The sequence below is a fragment of the Eriocheir sinensis genome, chromosome 5, assembly GCF_024679095.1.
Source record: "Eriocheir sinensis breed Jianghai 21 chromosome 5, ASM2467909v1, whole genome shotgun sequence".
In the NCBI taxonomy this organism is placed as follows: domain Eukaryota; kingdom Metazoa; phylum Arthropoda; class Malacostraca; order Decapoda; family Varunidae; genus Eriocheir; species Eriocheir sinensis.
In genome coordinates this window covers 24,218,439-24,244,621 of record NC_066513.1, presented here as the reverse complement: position 1 = coordinate 24,244,621, position 26,183 = coordinate 24,218,439, and the positions used below count along the sequence as shown (strand labels likewise).

General features: G+C 42.7%; 1 protein-coding gene and 1 long non-coding RNA gene across 8 annotated transcripts in view; one reads left to right on the top strand and one right to left on the bottom strand.

Moving 5' to 3' along the window:
* LOC126985519 (uncharacterized) overlaps positions 1–26,183 on the top strand; it is a 151,659-nt gene that overhangs the window by 118,869 nt on the left and 6,607 nt on the right. The window lies entirely within an intron of this gene.
* The window catches only part of LOC126985493 (TGF-beta receptor type-1-like), a 47,894-nt gene continuing 36,635 nt past the window's right edge, over positions 14,925–26,183 (bottom strand). For all 6 annotated transcript variants that reach the window (XM_050840465.1, XM_050840486.1, XM_050840500.1 and 3 more), the window contains exons 11-13: positions 25,410–25,515; positions 24,650–24,783; positions 14,925–23,796 (exon numbers count right to left, since the gene is read on the bottom strand). In XM_050840465.1, the coding sequence (XP_050696422.1) occupies positions 23,671–23,796; positions 24,650–24,783; positions 25,410–25,515 (366 nt within the window). In that variant the 3' untranslated portion in view covers positions 14,925–23,670. The remainder of the gene's footprint in view (positions 23,797–24,649; positions 24,784–25,409; positions 25,516–26,183) is intronic.

Below are 26,183 nucleotides of genomic sequence, written 5' to 3'. Positions count from 1 at the left end.
AGAGAGAGAGAGAGAGAGAGAGAGAGAGAGAGAGAGAGAGAGAAGGAATCGTAGGCAAAGCTGTTCAGAGAGAGAGAGAGAGAGAGAGACGCTATATAAAATTCATTCTTCGTATCTCGGGAAGCCTCGATTATACGTATACAGATCATGTTGTTATGTATGACGTTGCCAGGACGACGGCGACACACACACACACACACACACACACACACACACACACACACACACATAACAAGGATGGAGATAAATTTGCCGCCTGGGTTTCATTTCACTCTCTTCTTATTTTTCCTATTCTTTTTTTTTTCTTTTTTTTTATTCTCACGGTAAACTTCGGAAAAAGATTGACACTTGACAAGGCAGCTGAAGTTTCTATGCGAGACTCTCTACTTCAAGTCAAATAAGACAAAAACTTCTTCCCTGATCCTGAAAAACATCAGGGGGAGTTAGAAGGGGAAGGGGGAGGAGGAAGGGAGTGAAGGGGGAGGGGGGAAGAGGAGAGGAGGAGAAGTAACGTATAATGGAATTGCAATAAAGGCAAGAGGAGAGAGAGAGACATAACCGGGACCAGGAGAAAGTGTAATAGGCTCTTTAAAAGCAACTCTCTCTCTCTCTCTCTCTCTCTCTCTCTCTCTTTGTATGAGGGAGGGAACCGATGGGTGCCAGAAGAGCCATCATAGGTAGAAGAAAGGAAGACAACTGAGGAAAAGAAGGACGAGAAGGAGGAGGAGGAGGAGGAGGAAGAGGAGGAGGAGGCATAGGCAAAGACAACACAGGGGCGGCAAAGTCCGTCTCTCGGGTGTTGTAAGAAGTCGAGAACCTTGGCCGACCCTTCGCCTTAGCACACTCCGGAGTCGTAGTGCGGTTCGGTAGACGCGGCGCCCGGGACGTTAAGTTTTGCAAAGATACACCTCGCCTCCCTTTCTCCCTCTCCATTAAGTAAACCACGCCATAGACCCCATCCAATCCGGCGCAAAAAAAGAGGTAAGAAGAAACGGTGCTCGGCTAGACAGAACGCGTAAAAGGTTGAGCAGACGCGGCGCTTTAGACCTTAAGTTTTGCAAAAGGGGTAAGAAGGAACACCGCGTGGCTAGACGGAACGTGTTGGCAACCCGAGTAACCTTATTTGTTGCGTTGATGACTGAAAAATAACCTTTATCTGGTGGTGATGGTAGCCAAGGAGGGTGGTGGTAGTGGTGGTCCGGCAGGTAGAAACGGCGCATGGCTAAGCAAAACGTGTTAACAAGCCGAGTAACCTTACCTGATGAGGTAATAACTGAAAACAACCTATAGATGCATGGCAGTGGTGGTGGTGGTTGTCAAGAAGGGAGGTTGTGGTCTGGTAAGAAAAAACACCGTATGGATATAGACAGATCGTACTGGCATGCTGGGTAACCTTTTTTGATCCAGTGATGGCTGAAAAACAATCTGTAGATGTTGTTGTTGTTGTTGGTGGTGGTGGTGCTGGTTTGGTGGTGGTGGTGATGCTGGTTTGATGGTGGTGGTGATGTTGGTTTGGTGGTGGTGGTGATGCTGGTTTGATGGTGGTGGTGATGCTGGTTTGGTGGTGGTGGTGGTGCTGGTTTGGTGGTGGTGGTGGTGGTGGTTTGGTGGTGGTGGTGATGCTGGTTTGGTGGTGGTGGTGGTGGTGGTGTGGCTGCGGCAGGCGCGGCACACGTACACTTTACCGCCGGTCCCCGGGGAGTGCTGGGGCGCAGAGCAGCAGGCAAGTGTCCGCCGCATATCGCCGTAAAGAAAGAAAAAAACTTTCTGAAACAGCTTCCAGGCCACGAGTGTTAATGTTTGCGTAGTGCATAAGGAGAGCAACCCATGGCCCCTGCACTGGCGGAGGAGGAAGACGATGAGGAGGAGGAGGAGGAGGAGGAGGAAGAGGAGGTGAACAGCAGTAGGAGAGGAAAGGAAACGAATGGAGGAGAGAAGAGAGACAGTGATAGTAGAGAAGAACCAGTAAAGGAAAAGGAGAGAGATGAAGGAGAAAAATAAGCAAGGTTAGGAAGGGAAAGAACCATCAGTAGAAGGAATATGAAGGAGGAGGAGGAAGAGAGGAGGCAGAGGAAGAGGAAGAGGAAGAGCAGCAGCAGCAGGAGCAGTAGGAGGGGATGCGGCTGTATACGAGACGCGGCCACGAGACTTCACGAGCAAAAACTTGAGAGGAGCAGAGATAGTTTTGCGCCACCTGCTGTCTAGTGGAGCAGCCGACTCGGGGAGGTGGATGCAGGGAAAGGGGAGGTGGAATGAAGGGGGGGAGGGAAGGGAACAGGATCAGGAGGGAGGGGGAGAAGGGAAGGGTGAGGAAGGAAAGGGAACAGGAGGGATATTGTCAGGATTGAGGGGAGGAAAGGAAGGATGAGGAAAGGAAGGGAAGGGAAAAGGAGCGATAGGGTCAGGATGGAGAGAAGGAAGGGAAGGGGCGAGGAAGGGAAGGGAATGGAAGAGGAAGAATAGGGTCTGGATGGAGGGGGAGGAAGGAAATGAAAGGGGAAGGAAGAATGAGGATGGAGGGGAGGAAGGGAATGAAAGGGGAAGGAAGAATGAGGATGGAGGGGAGGAAGGGAATGAAAGGGGGAGGGAGGAGTGAGAGTGGAGTGGAAATGGAAAGGGAAAGGCACTGTACATCTCTCCCTTTCCACCTCTTCACCTCCCCCCCCCCTTTTATCGCGTCCAATTCCCCTCTTCCTTCCCTCCCTCCAGCTTCTGCACCTCTCCCACCCGTATCTGCGACCCCCCCCTCCTCCTCCAACCCCCTCTTCCTCCACTCCTCCTCCCGATAACGCCGCGAGAAAAATGCTTGGGAATTAGGCAGAAAGTCTTCATTTGTTTCCACGCGATTCCCCGAGATTAGAGAATTTCAGAGGGAAGGTCGAGTTAGCCTGGTAGTGATGGTGCCTGTTGGAGGAGGAGGAGGCGGAGGTGGAGGAAGAGGAGGAGGAAAACGGCGTATGAGAGTGGGGGGGAGGGGGGCTATTCCAGCAGCATTGACGAAACATGGAAACAGATAGGAGCAGGCAACAGGAAGGCGGTTGGCTTATACCGAGACTTGCTCTTTAAGTGACTATATTCGTCAGGCGCCCCGATGACCTTCAGAACAGGCGACAGCTCTTGCAGCGAGGTGACACTCAATACTATTTCTAAAGAAGTTGATTGTGTTTGCATTATCTACTTGCGCAGGACGTTTGTTCCAGTGGCGGATAGCTCGATTAGACAAAAAAAGAAATCTGCTAATGTGTGCAAAATAGCCTAGCTTGCTCAAGGAGGAAGAGGAGGCGGAGGAGGAAGAGGAGGAGGACGACGAGGAAGAGCAAAAACAAGAAAAAGAAGAGAAATAGAAGTGGTAGAAAATAAGAGGAAGTAGAAGAAAAGACAGAGGATGGAGGTTTAGTTGTTGGTGATAATGGTTAAGGAGGGAGTGAAGAGGAGGAGGAGGAGGAGGACGAAGAGGAAGATCAAAAAGAACAAAAAGATGAAGAAAAAGAAGAATAGAAATGGTATAAAATAAAAGGAAGTAGAAGAAAAGACAGAGGATTGCGAACATGGAGGTTTGGTTGTTGGTGATAATGAGGGAGTGAAGAGGAGGAAGAGCAAAAAGAAGAAAAAGATGAAGAAAAAGAAGAAGAAGAGAAGTGGTATAAAATAAGAGGAAGTAGAAGAAAAGACAGAGGATTGCGTTGCGAGTATGGAGGTTTGGTTGTTGGTGATAATGGTTAAGGAGGAGTGAAGAGGAGGAGGAGGAGGAGGACGGGGAGAAGGAAAGGAGGGGGAGGTTCTGGGGGCCTCACCGGCGTCAGGAGTTGAGATTCTCGCCTTGCCTGGAGCGGCGCGCGGCGGAGCTCCCAGCGTAATGAAGGTGTCCGCTTTAATAAGTGTAACTGAACCCGCTCTTTCTTTGAAGCCAGATTATTGAAAACGTGTGAGTGTACTTCTGTGTGTGTGTGTGTGTGTGTGTGTGTGTGTGTGTGTGTTACCGGACAAATACGGATTTCAGGTTCAGAGAAAATGATAAATAAGCTGACCAGGTAGTAGTCTAGCAGCGTTATTTCCTCTCCGTGAATATGAAATAGATACATATAAATATAGATAGATAGATAGATAGGTAGATAGATAAGTAGAAATACGTCTGTCGTATATACATGAACGCAATTCCTTACTTTCTAAACTAAAATATAAAATAGAGACAGAATGCAATTACAAACCACAGGTGAAAATCAAGTGAAAAAAACATGGTATCCGTTTAGGCTAAAGAGGCGAATGAAATTTAAGCCAAAAACACGAATCTTTTTCCTCTTTTCGCTCACCAGGAATAGGAAAAAAGAAGAATGATAATGAGAGAAATACATGAAAATAAGAGAAAATAGTAAAGCGTTAAGTCAGTCGAGAGAAAATTAAAAACTGGGGAACGAAATAATTCTCACCACGATCCTGAATTCCCGCCAAAAACAGGAATAAAACCGACTGCCATTAACTGGATGAAAGAAAAAAGAAAAAAAAGCAGGAGATAAACGCAAGAGAAAGAAAGTAGTTCATTGCAAGTCAGTGGCGGCAAAATTAAAAACTGGCCGTGACACTTGAGGTGATTTGGAAGGCAAAAAAACGAAGCATAATGAAGCGGGCGAGCGAGACGCAATGCGAAGCATCCCGTGAGGCAGTGTTTCATGCAGCATCCGAGGCTCCGGAACTTGTCTGCGTCACTCACAGGAAAGAAACAGGAATTATACTTTCAGATGACTTGATTTTCTCCGCCCTCTTTCTCTCTCTCTCTCTCTCTCTCTCTCTCTCTCTCTCTCTCTCTCTCTCTCTCTCTCTCTCTCTCTCTCTCTCTCTCTCTCTCTCTCTCTCTCTCTCTCTCTCTCTCTCTCTCTCTCTCACACACTTATAAATCAAAGACACGTGTCACTTGATTCCTCTTTTTTTTCTTCCTTTTCTCTTTTTTCTTCTTTTTTGTCGGCTTTTGTGTTGAAGCGATTCCTTTCCCATGTCGGTGTTTGTCTGTCTGTCTGTCTGTCTGTCTGTCTCTGTTAACGGTTCTCGATTTATTTTATTTTTTATTTTTTCGTTTCCTCTTTTCGTTTCCTTTTTCCTCTATCGAATGTCTTGTTTTTGCCATTTTTTCTCTTTGTTGTCATCGTCTTTCATCTTTGTTTGTCTGATATTTCGTTACGTTTTTGTCTGTCCTTGTCTCTGTCTGTCTGTCTTTCCTGTATGTTCTTTTTTTCTCTGCGTCTAAGTTTGCTGTTCGTTCATCTATTTATTTTGGGTATGTCACTTTCTGCCTAAGCCTGTGTCTTTCTATAATTTCCTGTCGGTCTTTGCGTTTGTATCATTGGCTGTATCACTGTCTGTTTGTTGTGTCATCTCTGTGTGTATCATTTCGTTTATATTTGCCTGTCTTTCTGTCAGTCAGTTTGTTTTCTTGTCTTTCTTTGCGCTCGTCTCCTATCTATCTGTCGCTAACTGTTTATATACTTTTATTGTCTCTGTATTAATTTTTTCTAGGTCTGGTGCTTCTCTGTGTGTCTGTGTGGCTGTCTCTTTCTGTGCCTGTTTCGTCTTCTGTTTGTTTATATTTGCCTGTCTTTCTGTCTGTTTGTTTTCTTGTCTTTCCTTGTGTTCGTGTCCTGTCTATCTGTCCCTAACTGTTTATATACTCTTATTGTCTCTGTATTAATTTTTTCTAGTTCTTGTGCTTCTCTGTGTCTGTGTGGCTGTCTCTTTCTGTGCCTATTTCGTTTTCTATTTGCTGTCTTTCTATCAGTTTATGCCTGTTTGTCTGTGCCTGTCTGCATGTCTGTGGCTAATGGCTGGTTATCTCAAAATAGTTGTGAATGGAAATTAGTGAAACTTGGTGGAAAATTAGTTTAGTTCATGGGCCGAGGAACGAATAATTCGTTTTTAGTCTGGATCAGGAATCGAGCATTGAACCGACGCCAGGGAGGGGAATCCACAATGAATCCAGGTCTGCACGCGCGCGCTCACACACACACACACACACACACACACACACACACACACACACACACACACACAGAAAAAGAAAAACTGCACTTGTTCCTTGAGCCATGAACAAATATTTTCCAGACAACGATTTCATTGTGATATTTTTTATAGGAATATCGTAGCTTTTTTCCGCAGATTCAAATTTTATTACTTTTTTTTCTCGCTCTTACTATTCCTTCTCTTTCTCATACTATTTCTCTTTCCTACCAAATAATCGCTTTTGTCGTTACTTCGTTGCGACATAGGCGAAGTGGACGAGCTCGCACTAGCGTATTGCAAGTACTTTAAGCTTTTCCGTCGCTCGCTGAAGTGCCTGACGAACGGATCATGTCGCTGAAGCAGGAAGCCTCGCTATAAGCCAGCCGACATGACCCACGGCAGGCTCTTCCGTGCTTTCATGTTTCACTATCCTCCTCTTCCTCTGTCTCCTCCTCCTCCTCCCTCCATTCCTCCTCTTCCTCCTCCTCCTCCTCCTCCTCCCACCATTCCTCCGCGCCTTTGTCATGCTCTTACACTGACGATCTTCCTCCACCACAGCATCCACAACCTCCACTCCTCCTAATCCTCCTCGTCCTATTTCTATTTCTCGTCCTTCCCTTCCTCCTTGTCTTGTCCTCCTTCACGAGTAGCATCCATCACAGCCAATCCTCCTTCTCCTCCTCCTCCTCCTCCTCTTCCTGCTCCTCCTCCTGTTCCTCCGGGGGCAATGAATGCGTATCGCCCTTGAAGATCACGAACATAATCACATTTCTATAACATGTTTCCCGCGTCCAGGTGAGCGGCCCCGGACACCTGGCGGCCCTTACCTGTCGGGTGAAGGTGTGAGTGTCATCGATCTCGTCACCTGTCCAGCGCCTCACCTGTGCCTCGTCTGGGTTGTCTGTGTTACCTATGCGAAAGTTTGATATATTTATATGTCACCTGTGTTCAAGTTATCTTATTTACACTTGGTTGTGGTATGATTGTTTAGGAAATACCTATTGATGTTTTTTTTTGTGTGTGTGGTGTTTAAAGGATGTATTCTAATATTTGCTTCCTTTCGTAATGTTTAGGAAGTTTGTTTTGCACGTATAGGTCCGTGTTTTTATGTGTGTGTGTGTGTGTGTGTGTGTGTGTGTGTGTGTGTGTGTGTGTGTGTGTGTGTCAATGTCTGTGTATGTGTCCGTTTGAATGATTTAAATCAATGTCTGTCGATGTGTGCATGTCCGTCACTGCCTATCTGTCTTGTTTGTTTATCACTCTGCGTCTGTCAATGTATTTCTCTTATCCCCCTCCCCCCCATCTCTCTCTCTCTCTCTCTCTCTCTCTCTCTCTCTCTCTCTCTCTCTCTCTCTCTCTCTCTCTCTCTCGACACACACACACACACACACACACAAAGCAGTGTTATTTTTTTCACCCCTTGGCGGAAACGCGAATGATACATTATTTTAAGTTTTTCGTCGCCTAAGTTCAGATATATTCTGTGTGTGTGTGTGTGTGTGTGTGTGTGTGTGTGTGTGTGTGTGTGTGACGAATGACGCTTCATATTTCTTATTTGTATTTATTTTTATTAATCGTCCTTTTCTGCGCTTCTTTTCTCTCTCTTGTTTCATGTCCAAGGTCGTAGAAGATTGTGTTATGTTGTGTTTTCCTGGGCTCGGTTGTGTTTCATGGGTTGGTTTGGCTTGGCTTGGCTTGGGTTGTCTTGACTTGTCTTGGCTTGGCTTGGTTTGACTTGACTTGGGTTAGGTTGTCTTGGCCTAACTTGGCTTCGGTTGGGTTGAGCTGTCTTGGGTTGGGTTGTTTTAGGTTGGGTTGTCTTGGGTTGGGTTGTCTTGGGTTGAGTTGTCCTGGGTTGGGTTGTCTTGGGTTGGGTTGTCTTGGGTTGAGTTGGGTTGGGTTGGGTTGTCTTGGGTTGGGTTGTCTTGGGTTGGGTTGGGTTGGGTTGTCTTGGGTTGGGTTGGGATGGGTTGGGTCGTCTTAGGATAGCTTGGGTTGGGTTGTCTTGGGTTGGGTTGGGATGGGTTGGGTCGTCTTAGGATAGCTTGGGTTGGGTTATCTTGGGTTGGGCTGGGTTGAATTGCGTTGAGTCATCTTGAGTTGGGTTGGATAGGATATATTGCCTTGTGTTGCAGTGCGCCTGTTTGTGTTGTTTGGCGTTGTATTGTAAGAAGAAACGAAGAAAAAGGAAGCGAAAGAGCTGTGTTGCGTTGCTTTATATCATCCAGTGTTTTGCTTCGTGTTGTGTTATGTTGCTCTGAGGGAAACAGAAGGAGGCAGAGGAGGAGGAGAAAGAAGAAAGGCTGTTTTGGGTCCCATGGATGTGTTGTGTTGTGTTACGCTATTCTCGTCTAATCCTCGTCAGTTTCCTTTCAATTTCACTATTTTTAAAGCTCACTGTGAACAGGATTTAGTTTACAGTTTACAATAGAAAGATTTTGCGATGAGGATATATTTTTGTTTTCTTGTCTTTGCTTTCTGTCTGTCTCTTTCTCTGACTTGGGGCTGTAAATTGTGCGACGTAATGATGTGTGTGTGTGTGTGTGTGTGTGTGTGTGTGTGTGTGTGTGTGTGTGTGTGTGTGTGTGTGTGTTGGATTCTTCCGTCAAGCTTTTCATATCAATCTATCTGCTCCTCTCTTTGACAATATCCATCAATTTATCCATTATCAACCTGTCTATATTTCAAACAGCAAATTTATCATTCCACGTATATCTTAATGTTATTTTATTGGTCTAACAATCAATATATCTGTCTATTTATCTTGGCCTGTCTACCTATCTGTCCATCAGTCAGCTTGTCTATAAACCCTCTGTCTTTATATCTATCTGCACCTCTGCCGGTTTATCTTCCTATCCCTCAATCTCTTTGCATCGATCAATTCTCCTTTCCCCTCCTCATCCAGCCTCTCTTATTATCCGTCTATTTCCTTTCGAAGACGAGATGCGCGGCACAATGACGAGAAACAATCGGGAGAAAATGAGATAAGGAGGAGGAGGAGGAGGAGGAGGGAGGAGGAGGAGGAGGAGGAGGCAGAAGAGAAGGAGAGGAGGGTGAAGACCGCAATGAGAAAACGAAGATGAGGACTAGGATGAGAGGAAGAGAAGGATATGAGAAGAGGAGAAAGAAGAAGAGGAGGAGGAGGAGGAGGAGGAGGAGGAGAGCAAGATGAAGAAAAAGAAAAAAAAGAAGGAAGATGAAAAAGGCAATGACGTGGGAAAACTGGAAGAGAAAATGAAAAATGAGGAAGAAAATTAAAAAAAAAATGAATAGGAAATGAAGAAGCCTGAGGAGGAGGAGGAGGAGGAGGAGGATGGGAGGAGGAGGAGGAGGAGAAAGAGGAGGAGTGCATCATCGACATATTATTCCTCACCTTCTGTTATCATAATAAATCCGAGCGAGTTAATTATCGAGGTCGTTAGAGATAATTAAGCCGCCATTAATCTCAAAAATGGGTCATTAGTATTGCGGCAAGTCAAGGTGGACTGGAGGATGAAGAGGAGGAGGAGGAAGAAGTGAATGGAGGAGGAGGAGGAGGAGGAGGAGGAAGAGGAGGAAGAGGTAGTGCCGCTTCCAGCACCTTGAATACGTAACTAAATTAATTTGATCTCTGTTGTATGCCGTCTGCTTTTTTTTTTTTTTGAGAGAGAGAGAGAGAGAAGATTAGCGTTACTTCTTCACGATCTTTTAGTTCCGAAAGCTTAAATATATGAATCCGTCTTCTTTCTATAATATATATAGTAAAAAGGTAGGCAATTCTAACAATCATCTTCATTGTGTAAGAGTAAGGAGTTCGAATCCTCTGTGTAAGGCCCCTTTAAAAAGACTCACCATAGGAAGCAATGAAGACAAAAGACAGAGAAATAGAAGACAAATCACCCATCGATAGCCTTAGGAAGCGTGGTCGTAAGAAGCGTGGTCGTGGGAAGCGTTGTCGTAGGAACTGTGGTCGTAGGAAGCGTGGTCGTGGGAAGCGTTGTCGTAGGAAACGTGGTCGTAGGAAGCGTGATCATGGAAAGCGTGGTCGTGGGAAACACGGTCGTAGGAAGGGTGGCCGTAGGAAGCGTGGTCGTGGAAAGCGTGGTCGTGGGAATCGTGGTCGCAGGAAGTGAGGACATAGAAGTGTGGTCGTGGGGAATCGTGCCTGTAGGAAGCGTGGTCGTAGGAAGGGTGATCGTAGGAAACATGGTCGTAGGAAGCGTGGTCGTAGGAAGCGTGGTCGTAGGAAACATGGTCGTAGGAAGTGTGATCGTAGGAAGGTCGTAGGATACATGGTCGTAGGAGGCGTAGTCGTAGGAAGGTGGTTGGAAGCGTGGTCGTAGGAAGGTCGTAGGAAGCGTGGTCGTAGGAAACATGGTCGTAGGAAGCGTGGTCGGAGGAAGGTCGTTGGAAGCGTGGTCATAGGAAACATGGTCGTAGGAAGCGTGGTCGTAGGAAGCGTGGTCGTAGGAAACATGGTCGTAGGAAGCGTGGTCGTAGAAAGGTCGTTGGAAGCGTGGTCGTGGGAAGCGTGGCTGCCGTCCCTCAAGTGGCCAAAGCGTCGACTCAGCGGGCCACGGACGTTAGTGATGAGTATCGTCGCGGAGGGGAGGAGGAATCTCAAGGAAGTCAATGAAGACCATTTGTAGTCAAGTTTTGCGCTTCCCAAGGTTTCTGCAGACGGTCGGGAAGCTAATTAGGAGCGAGTCGTGGAGGAGGTCGTCATTTTTCCAGGCTGGCGAGGCCCATGAGGCGGCGAGGACAAGTGGCGGGTTAAAGATGAGGACTGCGAGGACGCCGAGCCGAGGACGCGCGGATGGGGGTGGAATTGGCGTGTGTGCGACAGAGGTGGGAGTTGTGGATAAATAATAGTAGTGATGATTAGAATGAGGAAAAGAAGTAGAAAAGGAATATCAAGAAGACCAAGGAAAACAAGAACATAAACTGAACAAGACGATGAAAAGCAAGAACAAGAACAACATCAACAACAAGAAGACGAAAAAGAAGAATAAGAGGATGAAGAAGAAGAGAAAGAAGATAAGAACAAAAACAAGAACAAGAACAAGAACAAAAAACAACAAAGACGAAAAAGAAGAATAAGAGGAAGAAGAAGAAGATAACAAAAAGAACAAGACCACCAACACCACCAACACCAACAGGAAGAGGAACAAGAACAAGACCAGAGACAGAAACGAAAAATAGAAAACAAGACCAGAGACAGAAACGAAAAATAGAAGAATAAAAAAGAAGGTAAAGAAGAGAAAAAGGCGAAAAAGAAAAAAAGAACAATGACTGAAAAAAAAAATCATGAACTAAAAAAGAACAAGAATAATAATAAGAAGAAAGATCTTATTACATAACGCTAGACCACCTAAAAACCTAAATGACAAGTCTTCAAAGCGGCAGACAGGACCCTCGATCAGCATACCTGTCCCATACGTTCCCGGTCGTGGGGAGGAGAGGGGGAGGCAACCCGGCAGGTGTGTGGCGTAGACAGGTAACTCATACGCTGAACCAACGGCATCAATCACTTCATTTCTACGGTACAGTTTTCTTTTTTTATTTATTTTTACAGTCCAGGTAGCAGCTCAAGGTAAAAGTAAATAAATAAAAAAAAGTCCGCTATACGCTGCTCCTGGAAAAGTATCAAGAGATGAGTGGCCGAAAGAGAGGTCAGTTTCAGAGGGAGCGGCGTCTTGATATCATGCTATTTAATATCCATGTAAATAAAAATGACTTCAGAATTTTACTAAGGTATGAAAATAACATTCCAAGATACCGATAAGCATTCTCTTACATTTTACAGTATTTTTACTCCTCAGCTCGACTTTTATGACTGATTTTCCTTGATATGAGTACTAATTGGCGGGACACACCCTACACCGAGTACTAATTGGACCCCCTGCCAGCTGACCAATACGCACGCACGGGGGGCGTCGTCGGCCACGCACGCGGAATCGATCGTCGCTTTGTCTGCCCGTCCGTCTCGGCGGCCTGACGCGGCGAGAGGTTGGCGGCGCGGCGGGGACTTGTTTCCTTGCCTCAAGCGAGTGGCGTGTGTGTGTGTGTGTGTGTGTGTGTGTGTGTGTGTGTGTGTGTGAGATTCTCTCTCTCTCTCTCTCTCTCTCTCTCTCTCTCTCTCTCTCTCTCTCTCTCTCTCTCTCTCTCTCTCTCTCTCTCATATATATATATATATATATATATATATATATATATATATATATATATATATATATATATATATATATATATATATATATACACACACACACACACACACACATACATACACACACACGTAGCTTTGATATATTCTTTATTTGCGTTTCTCGGACGGTCCGCCGTAAGATCTTTTATTCCTTTGAGCAGCGGCCGACATAACAGTCCTTGTGAAGGAGAGCACTGGAAGGGAGCCAAAGAAGTTTCCTTGAAAGAACGGCACAATTCCTCTTTTCCCCTCCCTCTCTTCCACCCCTCTCGAAAAAAGGGAAAAAGTTTCAATAGGAACAAATTACGAATTATTCCCGCGTAAAATAAATCGTGGAAGCACCTCGGAAAGTCTCCATGGCCGCGATAACTCCTCGGGGGCGGAAAAAATCACTACACCGCCTTCGCCCGCGTCCTGCCCGGCGGCGGAGACGGCGGCGACGGGCTGGGGAAGGGCGGAAGGAAGGGAGTCGTGAGAAGGGGAAGGAAAATGCAAGAGGAGCGATGAGTTAGAGAGAGGGTGGGCGGAATTGGGTTTAGGGTGCGATGTGGGAGTGGGATCACCTCTCTCTCCTCTTTAGCTCTCTTCTCTTTCCTCCTCCTCCTCCTCCTCCTCCCTCTCCTCCTTCTCCCTCTCCTCCTCGTCGTCGTCGTCGCGGGCGCCTCAGGCCATCCTCATTCAGGGACAAATAACGTTTACGTGTTAGTCCGGGTCAGGCGCTCATTCTTGATTCAGTCCGGCCAGCGATAACCTTTTGTCACCGGTCAGGGCTACGACGAGGAGGAGGAGGAGGAAGAGGAGGAGGTGATAAAAATATATAAGGAAAAGAAGAGAGGTTGTGGGTTAAAGAAAAAGAACTGGCAGTGTAATTAGAGAGAGAGAGAGAGAGAGAGAGAGAGCAGGGCGTGTAGAGGCATACATTACTCATAAAAGGGCCAGGTAATAAAGGACACTGTAGGGTCTGTAGAGGTTATGACCATCTCTTGAGAATAAGTGAATAAGTAAATGGGAAGGCCGTGAATAAGTAACATGTATTTCTACACGTATCTTTTTCTCTTACTTTTTTTGTTGGGGGGGGGGAGGGGAGGGGGGGACGAACTCAGCCCGTTAGTGGTGCAGGCGAATTGTATTTATTGTAGCTGCCGTGATGTATGACCCTTGCTTGGCCTTTGCTGCCCCCAGTGTTCGGACGAAGACGCTGAAGTTAGGGTTGACTGAAGGTCTGGGCAGCATGTGGGTATTCCTCCACCGCTCGGCGAAGGTTTGAAAAAGCAGCGTGTTTCGGTGGGACTCCAACCTAGGTACACGGGATCACCACGCCCGCACACTGACCACTCGGCCACCGCCCTTTCCAACGTTCTGTATTAGTAGTAGTAGTAGTAGTAGTAGTAGTAGTAGTAGAAGTATTGTTGTTCCTCCTACCGTACATGGAACCTCTTGATAACGCCGTTGTGAATTTGCCTATATTTGTAGTGTGTGTGTGTGTGTGTGTGTGTGTGTGTGTGTGTGTGTGTGTGTGTGTGTGTGTGTGTGTGCCCTCGATTCTTCGTCTGCGTAATTGTCAGCTATGAGAGAAAGAGGAAGAACCTAAAAAGAGATTATCACATTTAATCCCAGAGCTTTGCCGATACGAAAATGTTGTCGATAGTGATAAGTAGCGTTACCATCATCCTCGCCTTCATCATCACCGTAATCACCACTGCCACCGCCGGCACGCAATGTTTGTGTTACGTCTGTGTCACCCAAGTGGTAAATTAGTCCCCAAGCGATGCAGTGGACATGCGAGTCAAAGTAATATGCGGCATTTATAATTACGGCTAACATTTGGCTCATCCACCGTGGCTAATGCGGAGGTTTTCAGCGTGAACAAATAAATGCCAGGCCAGCACAGAGGGAAACGCGTGTGTGTGTGCGTGGTTGCCGTGGAGACCAGAGATGCGACAAAGATAATTTCACTGCACTTCTTCATTCTTCTGAACTACCTATGGTTCATCCCTGCAGAGCCTTCCTTCTGTTGTATTTCCTCCTTGCAACGATATAGATTAGCTCACTCCTATCACTGGGAATCTCATTAACATCTATTTCTTCATTCCTATCTAAATTTTTTCTATATTTCAGTGGTAATATCTGGTAAGCTCTTCCTTCTGTACCTTCTCATTCTTACGACTCAGGGTCACATCTCTGCGCTCAAGCACACATATTGATAAGGCTTTCGTAGAAGTTTTAACCATCTCCATGGGTAGTTTTAAGAAGAAGTGGGCGCGGTACTGAAAAATCAGTAGTGCGGTTGCGGTAGCGCGGTCCCATTTTTTTTCTTTTCCAGTGCGGTACGCGGTGTTCGGTACTGCGGTAGCGGTAGTCACTAGTCTATATAAAAAAAAATACTTCAGTGACTAACTAATAACTTGATACAAAAAAATAAAGGAGGACTGGGGGAGGGAGAGAGGAAGGAAAGGGAGGAGGAAGGGGGTGATCAGTATTACATAACAGCTTCACTTCAGAGATCTGTTTAGGATCAAGGAGACTGATGCTGACTCACTACTTGCTATATGAACAGGTCATTCTTGACCTAGATTACCTTCCTTTAACTCCCTAATACCACCTCTCTGCAGGTTACTCCATTCGTCAAAAATTAATTGCATGAAAGACATTTTTCTACCAATCAGTTGTGATCAATACTTGGATTGAACAGATCGAAAGGAACACAGTTTCTAACCTCCACAGTATTCAAAGGTTTAAAAACACTGTAATCATAAAATATCTGTATTTAACAAACAGTGCAGTAGAAAGGCTGCACGTGATCCATACAGTTATCCAAGTAATTCATGACCTTCCGTAGGCATAATGATGACTAGTTGTAATGATAATATTAACGACAGGACGTTATATGCAATGTACAGCTCTGACATGCAGAAGGCATACTCAAGCACTTACCAGGGGCACAGTGGCCTCAGCACAGTGCTTGCAAGAAGGAGGAAAGGAGGGGGAGTCAGGAATAGCAGGGCCAGGAGACAAGAGGTAGAACAGGGAAGTGGTGGAAAAGAATGCAGACAAGGAGAAAGAGCAGGGGAAGGGGTGAGCCAGGGGTAGCAGGACCAGGAGACAAGAGGGAGTTGAAGGAGAGTGGTTAAAAGGTGAAATGACAGAGATCAGGGGAGGGGGAGAGGAAGGGGTAGAAGGAGATGAGAGGAAGGGGACAAGAACAATAAAAAGGTGTGCAGGTTCAATTTCAAAGGGCATCATTTAAGACCGTCAAGCTAATGAAAATGTTATGGAGTCAGGTGTGTGAACTAGTGGGACATAATACATCCTTACATATAGTGGTTACAACCAATCACATAACTTTTTTTTTATTTTTTTTTTATCTCACATTGAAGATTTCTTATAAAAAGTCTCCAAGACCCACTAAATTAAAATCTCTCAATGAAATGTAATACCTTTGAACTCATATACTTTTGAGAAGAGATTGTCCACACCCTTGCTACTCTGGATACTTCTTCCATTCAGTAAGCCTCTTATTGATGCCTCATGCTGTGGTCACCCCTAGCTAGCCATCACCAGGCCCTGCCTATTCTTCCCCTTCTCTTTAGAATGGTGCTCATTTTAACTCTTACAAGTTATTTCCATGGTTTGGGTCATGTTTTTATATAAAAAAATATAAAAAAAAGCCAACCACCAACAACTCCAGGGAAGAAGGAGGGTGGGGTTAGGGGACAAGCTGTCTGGCAGAAACTGCTAGTGCATGACTCAAGTGTAATCACTCCTTCCCCTCCAACATGCCACACTCAGACAGTTTGCTTTTCCATGACACACACATTGGGAGGCCCACATGTACAGACAACCACAACCTCTTCAAACGGTTTGCATTATTGGCCAGGTGGAGTCAGTGACTCAAACATACAGATCTCTTATTGGCATGATGGGCATTAAAGTGTATACATTGTTCATTCTTAACAAATAACTTTTCTTTACGTGAATTTTTCAGGTCACATAAAATGCTAACATAGCAGAAGTATAGTCGAGCCTTGAAAATGAACAATGAGACTGAAGTTCGTGTTTGTTTGGGTTGAGCATAAGCAGAGGTCCAGCAACACTCTCGGGGTGCAAAGCAACTGGTGGACTGACATGTGGATGCAGGTACTAAGGCCTATCTGATAATCAGTCCTTTTCTGTATACTGGCTTATGCCTTGAACACTTGGCAGTGTAACCGTGTTGAGAGGCAAAGAAGCTTTGCATTCTATAAGCTTGAACTATGTCATTCTGGACCAAGCACAATAATAAACCAAGTCATTGTCATATGACCAGTAAAACTATTAAGTATATTGTAGTACAGTACTGAAGCATGTAGTACACATGATTCTCCCAGCTGTCACTGTATGTACCTCCAAGTGTGCAGTACTGGCATGACACAAGAGGTAGTTCATAATCTTGGAGTTAGCATGGTGCAAAAGAGCTTGTTGGGGACAGCAAGACCTGGCAAACAGTAAACATTAACCTCTGTGTGCAGGTGGGAATGTGGCAGACACAAACAGTGGTGGCACCTGAGAGGGGTCAGGGAGGTAGTAAGGAACTGAGACACACTTATAGACAATTACTGCTAACTTTAAATGAAGAGCATCCAAATAACATGCTGGCTGATGCTTTGTTATTCTTTACATGCATAATGTCTATTTTTTGTGGGGGAGTCAGGATGTACATGGTACAAACCTGAACAAGTGAAAGTTGACTTCACCAATAAATAAATGTGTCAAGGGCCCACATGCCTCACCACTCACAACAGAGACTATGCTAGCTTATCATCCTATCCTGAGACCTACTAAGGTCATCTCCAGCACGTTAAGAGTAAGAGACATTCACTTTCTACCTGCTACCAGCCAACACCCATATATCAGATGACCAAATGTCTTATAAAACTTAAAACCAAATGTTACTGGGTTTGATGCCCGATTCGTGGATACCATGATACTTTGTGTTTCTCATTATTATTGGTTTAATAGCACAAATTTCTATGAGGTAAAAAATTAACTAGTACACATAATCAAATATAACTTTTGTAGTTGTAATTCCATTACTCAGAATATTAGACACTGGCCATTGTTATCACAGTGCAAAGGCTTTTTAACCCCACAAACTCTTTTACTCTAAATACAAAAGCTGAAGATGTATAAAAAGAATGTTTACAAACGAATAAGAACTACAGACGTGCCTGAACGTTTCCATAACTACATATATACAACACTCAATGGCTATTTATCAAAGTATAACCCCTTACCACATACACTAGGCAAGTTCAGAGCTGACAAAACATCAGAGGGACTTGTGATATGCTACACCAAACATTCATCATTAAAATTGTTCCAAAAAATATAACCGAGGCTTGATTTTTTTTGTCAAGTATTTTCTTCCTGAGGTTATGGAAAAATGGCTCGACACCAAAAGATGGACCTTCTCCTTTTCCCTGTCACTGACTTTTATGAACAAATCATTGGTATTGATTGCACAACCTGCAGCTGAAAGTCACGCTGCACTAGACGAGCTTATCATTGTTGCACAAAAACAGTTTACACACCTCTTGGTCATTGCGTATATGAAGTTGAAAGTAATAAAGATGAAAGATAATTTTTCTGGGACAAAACACAAATGAGAAAATGAATATGACATCAAACATGAGGATTTGTGACTAGTTACAGGAGTCAGAAGATGCTCATTTAAAACAAGGTAACTTACTCTATGATTATCACTTGTACTTGCCCATGATAAGCTGTCAAGAGGTCAAAACACATTACATGAATTATTCCATTGCTTCACCCACTGAACTCCTTTGGTACCATTAAAAGGAACCACACCATGAAGGAATGGGAGCATCTGAATAAAGGGGATGTGAGATGTAAGAAGTGGCTAATATTCAAAAGAATTCAATAGCTATACAAAATCCCTACACATTTCCTTCAACTACACATTTTTACAAAAAATATACATTCAACAATCACTCACTCCATCTCAACACTCTCAACCAGTCATATCAAAGAAGTGATCTTCGTAGCTTTTCACAAACAATCATTATGTAATGTAAAATGTTCATAATATACCGTATTTTGCAGCATATAATGCGCACCTTTTTCATTTAAAAAATTAACAGAAAGTTAACCCTGCATGGTATACGCTGAAGGTACAAATTTGATTTTTTTGTCTCTTTTTCCGCCGTAATTTTTAAGTTTGTGTACAACTCTGCCACTTAGTAATTCCACACCATGATTACCAAATATTCATTAAATCATGAAATTCACCATTGCAAATACTTATGAACATCACACATGCCTATAAAATGTCTCAAGAACACTAAACACAAAACAAAACAATTATGAATGCAAATAAATAATCATAAAAAGGGTATTGCAGTAGGTAAAATCTTAGACATCTTGCATGCTAGTACAGTAACAAATATCATATAAATTAGAAATAAAATCCAGGTACACACTGGCCACTTTCATAACACTGATTTGCAGTACAAAAAGAAGGGAGTCCCATCCCCACTAACACTTTTGAACTGCATTCCATCACAAATTAACATGCTCGCGTGCGCTCACACACACTTTACGACTTTTCCATGAAATCTGCAACACAACTCACTTGTTCTCCCTTTCTTAAAATGAAAACTTATGCTTATAATTTCCAGCTTTTGCACTGAAATGTGTGAATAACCATTATTCCTCAGTCTACAGCCATCATGCAGCTTTGTTTTAAAATGGGCATAATTTCTAGTGTTAATGTCCACTGCAACTGTAACCCACTAATGAGGAATTGCTAGTCCATTTATCTTCCATTACATCATATGGTCACCAGTGTTTAAATTACAGCTATTTTGAGGCGACAGAAATTAATGTTTTTTCTTGGGTTAACAGATTCTCTACCAGTATTAACAATAGTGAGTTTTGTTTTATCATTAGACGTTGAGTATTTTTATGAACATCACTAATAACAATATTGTTCAGTTCAAATGAAAATAGATAAAATTGGTCTATCTTTCACAAAAATTACAGCAAATAAAAAATGCCTGAAATACAGAGGAATGGCTTCGCCTGCAGCTTTGATACATGGTGGACACATGACGAATATACTGAACATTACTTTGATGTAGCCTTTCATCAGCATTCACATATTAGGGTCTTGTGAATGATGTCACTATTGGTTGGTTGTCTGAAGGCTATAACAACATAGTAATAGCAATGCATTACAAGTTATGTTTATGTCTTCTGAGATGATCTGCTGTGTAATCTAGCACTTAAAATGATAAACCATAAGTAAATTAACCTACAGATAAAGTCCAATAATCCAAACAGCAGTGGACCTGCGTCTCTTCAGATTAGCGCATTTTTCAGACTTAACGGATGGCAGCCCAGATCATGCATTGAGTATTATTTATCATAATTTCCTGCCATCAACAATTTGGACTGAAAATATTTGGACCCCTTGAGATTAGGATTAATGGGCTTTTACTGTATCATGAAGAGGCAGTATTAGTTTTATATGGGTTAGTTTCCAAAATGAAATACTTAATTAACAATAGAATTTTAGGTTAAGGGGAGAGCTCGCCGTGAAATAACATGAAAATTTTTTTTAAATCTTTGAAATTGAGTTCTGTACCCTGGGGACACCGTCTGGCCTAGACACCAAATGGTGGATTTTTTTGTTATTCCATAAATTTAAATGCCCATAGCTTGTAGGTATTTAACCCTTAAAGGACGGCTGGTGGGAATTTCCACTCGGGCAGAGAAAGGCAGAAAGGCGGGGTGCAGGAATTCCTTTCATTCGATTTCCCGCCAAGATTTGTACTTCCCTACATCATATCTCTGCCGTGCTGCAACCGAGGAACTTTTAGTTTCTCTCATCATGTAAATGAAAGATTGGCAATGTAAAAGGACTATAAACTATTGCATTCTGGTCTCAAATTGACAAACAGGGCATTGATGAAAACACCTATTTTGACAAATTTTATCAATGTGGCACGCACTCGCGAGCAGAAAATTACTCTCTAGCCCGTCCTTTAGGAGTTAAAAACCAACTGAGTGGGCATGGTGCACCAGTAATAGTGCATTTGGTGTAGGTCAATATTGTATGTTTCCAATAAATATAAAAAAACATACCAATGCATTCTTGTGAATCGTATCATCGCCTTTGTGTGTCTCGCCCATTCACCTTGTGGCTCATCACTGGGTTTTCACCTTCTGGCTCACTTGACTCCTTAAGATCAGTTGCCTATCCTCAATTGAGTAGTCTGGTGGCAGAAGGGTGACTCCACCAACTCACAGTTTTGAGATAATTGAGGTCAAAGTTCAGTATTTTGCAAAACCTTGTTTCTTTGTATTGTTTTGTATCACTGAATTTGTATTGTTTAGTATATTAATTACTTGCAAATACAATAAGTATAATCACATTATTTTCCAATCCCCACCTCTGTTTTTGAAAGTTGCATAATTGCTAGTTTTTTTTATATAAAGTTAATAATGTAGTCAAGACACTGATATAAAAAAAATAGAAAATCAATGTTAGTATGTTTCTGGGCAGTTTTTCAAACTAAAATATCAATAAATAAATAGACTTATAAAAGGTCATAATTGCTTGAATTTTCCTTCCATATGGTAGTTCAATAAACTGAGGAAGAATCTGTTCATATCCTGTTTTTCCTAAATTGGTCAACTTGCCCTTCTGCCACCAGACACTTCAGTTCACATTACCAGCAGCCTCACTTCAAGCCACATCACCAGCTAACTCGTTTGTAGCCAAATCATCAGATGCATTGCCTCTGGCCATATCATCAGCTGCTCCACTACCCCTGACCAAGGCTCACATTAAAAAAAAAAAAAGAATAACATTAAAAAAAAAGAAAGATTAAATAAATTCATGAATAGTGATGTTAGGTGGGGTTAGGTTCACAGAAACTGCCTTTCATAGGCCTACCAACCTCTTGTAGATTTCTCATGTTCTTTAGTCTCCCCTTCAGCTCACATGTTCCTATATTCCTGATGTCTCTGGAATCTGTCAACACAATTTGTGATCACAGAATTTAGTTCCTGCATTTCCCTGCCACAACAAAACATGCAATGGGCAAATGAAGGTCATTGCCATGTCTAACAGATGGGACACAACTTACAATGCTGAATACAATTAATGCAATGAAAAATATTAAAAAGAATAAAAAAACCAATGAATTACTGCATTCCAAGATATGGAATAAGTGTTTGAAAATAGAATTGTGCAGGGTATTTCAGGGTGAAATACATCTCCTAAGTGACAATCCTAGACCATAATTTCAGAAATGAGAAGTGTCATTTGCCAACAAAAATGTTGAGGATCAATGAATATATATAAAAAAAATGGCTTGGAACTCCAAGACGAACAAAGGATAACACCAAACCTAAGAAAAAGAGGAGGGAAGATGTTAACACCAACATAGATTATGCACCAGAGAATCTCTGATCAAACCTGCTGACAATGAGGGGCATGGCACACCCTGATACCCTTGGCCTCAAGCAAATAATACTCTTTAAAAGGAAGGACCAGGTGCCTGATCATTATGTAAATGCAATGGTATATAGACAGTGAAACTTAAACAATCATATAATAACAGGTTTGCAGCACTGTAACTTTACTTGGTTGTGATATGACACAAAAATAAAAGAAAACTTCAATTACAGTTTTCTTATAATTATAGTATAACATAATGCATCTACTCTTAAATTTTTTGCACATTTAGTAAAAACTAAGAATTCAAGAGTTGAAATATCATGAAATAAAATGACCTGCTGAAATTTTCTAAGTCAGTTTTTTCATTGTGGAAAAAAATGTATGGAGTTACTTGAGGGATCAATTTTTTTTTTCAAGTAAATGAAAAGTTATTGAAAAAAATCAACAGAGTTTGTTAGGAGAGTAAAGAACTATTCAATGGGCAAGTAAAATCAAACTTGGTGCACGTCAATTTCTTTGTATGTATGTATGTATGTATATGTATATGTATGTATGTATATATATATATATATATATATATATATATATATATATATATATATATATATATATATATATATATATATATATATATATATATATATATGTATGTATATATATATATATATATATATATATATTCAATCAACTTAAAATCTTGAAATGACAAATCCAGGGCACTGTTATGAAGAATGTAAATAAATCCAGTCCATAAACGTAAATTAAAGACACGGCGAACTATACCCGTAACTTGCTTGAGGGGCAAGACTGCAACTATTAGAATTTCCACTTCAAGTGCTGTGTGGACACTTAGCCTTAGCCCCCTCAGCCTAAATATTTGTCTGTGCATGCCCACTCTGGGGTGACGGCACGATTAAAACTACTCGTAAATACAATTTACTTTATAAAATTTCTGATTAAAAATTCTTGTAGTTTACATAAAAAATAGGTGCTTCAGAGGAATACCATGAACGTCTGGCCTTTACTATTATGCCTCCATGCTAAGTGACCACAGCATGCAGCAGTGTGCACACTACAACTCCACTTTCAAACAAGAATGAGACGCATTTGCTTTTGTCTTCATTGGCTGGAAAAGTACAGTAACATTATCTATGGAGAACATCGAAGCCAAAACGTCTGGGAATGGCACACAATTGATGCCGTCATGTTCATTACCTCTGTACTGAGAGGACAAGGCCTTGATGGCCTCTATTCATTACTATCAATGATCTGCATGAAGTGAAAATCAGGTTCAGGGGAAATGGAGTCAAACAAAGTACTGTAAGAGGAAACAAACACCACCTCAAGATGAGTGGAATGAAAAGAAATGGTTAAATAAAGATGTTACTCTTAAAATACAGCTGATACTGTATAGGTAAATTAATATGGCAATGAAATGTAAGTACACCATCTACACAAAGCAGCCATAAGTAAGTTCAATACAGTCATTTATATGAGTCACTCAGCCTTTGACAAAGCTTGACTCATTCAGTATACTTTTGTTTGTAGGAATCCCTACCAAGCAACCTTGTAGTTTTTTGGGGCCACACTGTTACTTGCACTTTGGACACTGTGTGCACACCTCATTGCTAACTGCAAGCTGTATGTATATAAAAACACCCTAACAAAGACTAATGAAATGTGCACACACTTCCTTGGCAACTGCAAGTCTGTCCATGACTGATGCATTGGTACACACAGACATGCACATATACACACATACACACATTCTCTCAGAGACACTGTTCTAAACTCTTCAATTTTGCTCTATTTAGTCATGGTTTAATGCCCTCACCAGCCAGACATATGTACCAACACTGTTGAAGGCCAAACCCATACACCCACCCACCCTTAAAGGCATTCACACCCAAAACTTTTTCTATATTATATATATATATATATTTATATATATGCCCCATCCATGACAAGCAAGTCATGAGGGGAAGCACTAATACTTGAACACTTCTGTCTCCTCACGCTCATTGGCTGCTCAGCACTTGAGGTCATCATGAGCCCCCAGGTTAGCAAGAGTCTTCTTGATGCGTAGAGCTGTCAGGCGGGCAGCAGCGTTGTGGTACCAGCACTCCTTCATCAGCTTACTCATCACCCGTAGGTCCTTAAAGGGCAAATTACATAATAATACAATCTGCCATGGCAATCTGAAAACAAAACCTGCTGATACCCATATTCCTTAAAAGATTGTCAAAATACAGTCATCCCTTAACATTTGCTCCTGCAAAGTTGCAAACAGTTATAAGCAAAAGAATGATACTCGCCTCTTAAAAGTTTTCAAGTTGTAGGCAGGAGGAAATACAGACAAAGAAGATTATTCCGAGTTTATCAGCAGAAGGGATGAAAGAATGAAGATACTTGTTATCTCTTGCATAAGGGGTTTGGATAATGTAGGGATGAGCTAGAGTAGAAAGTCATGTGCAGTGAGCCATGGGAGGGATAGAAGCATGAAGTTAGCAAGTTCATAAGAAATAGATGGAGAGCCAACACTGTCGTTGAGTTACAGATAGAAAGTTGAGAAAAACATCTTTTACTCTACTGTCCAAAAAGAGTTGTGTGAGGGGAACCCCGCACACAAGATGCATACTCTATATGAGGATGAACAAAGCCCTTGTATAGTAATGGCATCTAGGAAGGGGTACAAAATAGAGGAGGCAATTCAGAATGCTTAATGTAGCCCCTCTAGTCCACCTAATTTAAAAAGTGACCCAAATAATATCCTAAAAACTATTTTTTGTATCTGAAAACACTACAGAACATCACAGACATTGAAGAAGTTTATTTCACAAGGTAGCTATCCTAAAACTCCCATGCTGAGCACTAATAATGTTCTTGAGGTAGCCTAAACATCTGCTAATCCATTTTGAGGATGACTGTGTTCATAAGTTCTGGAAGACTGGCAAGGGAGAAGCAACAATGAGGAAAGTGGGATACTCTCAGGGCCCAGCCTCTCTTACCTCACAAGACTGCCACTTGTTGGGAATAACTGGCCGCTGCTTGGCCACACACACCACCTTGCGGACCTCCTCAATGGTGGGGTCGTTGGGGATCATGTCATAGTATGGCAGCTGGTACTCCTCACACCCACCACCTGCAATAAAATGCTCATCATTATTCAGTAATCATAGAACCACACTTCCACTCATCTTTTCTTGCTTTGGGTATAATTAGTAACGGTAGACTCTTGGACCCTGCATAACTGTTCATGTGTGGTGGGCAGCCAAACTCCCACAAGAAAAAGGCTTGATAAAGGCAACTTAACTGGTAAACACCTATGACTTGACCTCTTTCAAGAAGAGTGTATCAGATACCTCTCCATCTGAAATTGACCTCTTTTGGCCACACTATACTTTTCGCTATATGGGAGCAACAGTTAGTGGGGGGGGGTTAACATTTTCTTTTTGTTGCCCTTGAGTTACTGTGTGCTGTAATAAAAAATATAAATAAAAAAAATATTAAAAAAACAGCACTGAACAGAAAGCAGAGGCACCTGTGCAAGTCAGGAAAGCCATGTTTGCAACTGTACCTCTCGCCACCCCTCGGTAGTCAAGTTTAATGAAGCAGCAAACTAAGGGCTTCAAAAAAACTAAAATACCTGTAATATGCTGCTCAAACAAATAAAACACCAGCCAGAATATGAATACTGAATCTAGGCCCAGAGATGTATTGATACTTCTGGTTAAAAAGCTGTTTGCTTATTTTATAGTACAAGCCTACCTGTGTTACATCTCCTGGCGATTTCCCAGTACACCAGGCCAAGAGCATAGACATCTGCTCTCTTGAAGGAATCGATGTGGTTCATGTTCAATGTGTCATCCAGACACTGGAAAAAGGAGAGAAAATGGTCAGGGAGGAAAAAACACATGTAGAAAATGCAAATGTGCAGTTGAGCATGGTAACAATAAACATTCCTTATCAGTATTTTTATTGTATTTTTATTGTATTAACATCTTAGTACAGTCATGGACAAGGCAATCAGTATATGCGGGTCTGGCACTGTTTTTTTCATTTTTTTTGCAGATTTTTGCCAATTCATTATTCATACCCACCTCATTCCTATGCTCCCTCCCTTCCCTACCCCTATACAGGCTCACCACAATGATAGAACTGGGTGACTGTAGGAGGCAAACATTCCCGCAGAGCCACAACACGGGTGTCCAAAAGCTTCAGCATCCAGGGCCCAAGAATGTTCAATTGCCTCCCAAAAGAAACACAGAACCTCACATATTGCCCCGTAGAGACGTTCAAAAAACACCTGGACGTCATCCTAAGCAGCTTGCCAGATGAGCCTTTAGTGCGGGGCTACACACTCCTCAACAGGGCAGGCTCGAACGCCATCCCGGACCAGCTGGACCTCAAGAAAAGGGATACTAGTCTTCTCGGGCTTGGATGGCGGGAGTGGGCTCCCTCAACCCCCACCTCCAAACACATGGGATTGGCTTTGGGTGGGAGCGGCTTGGCCAATGGGAAGGCCTAAGAAAGGAAGTCGTT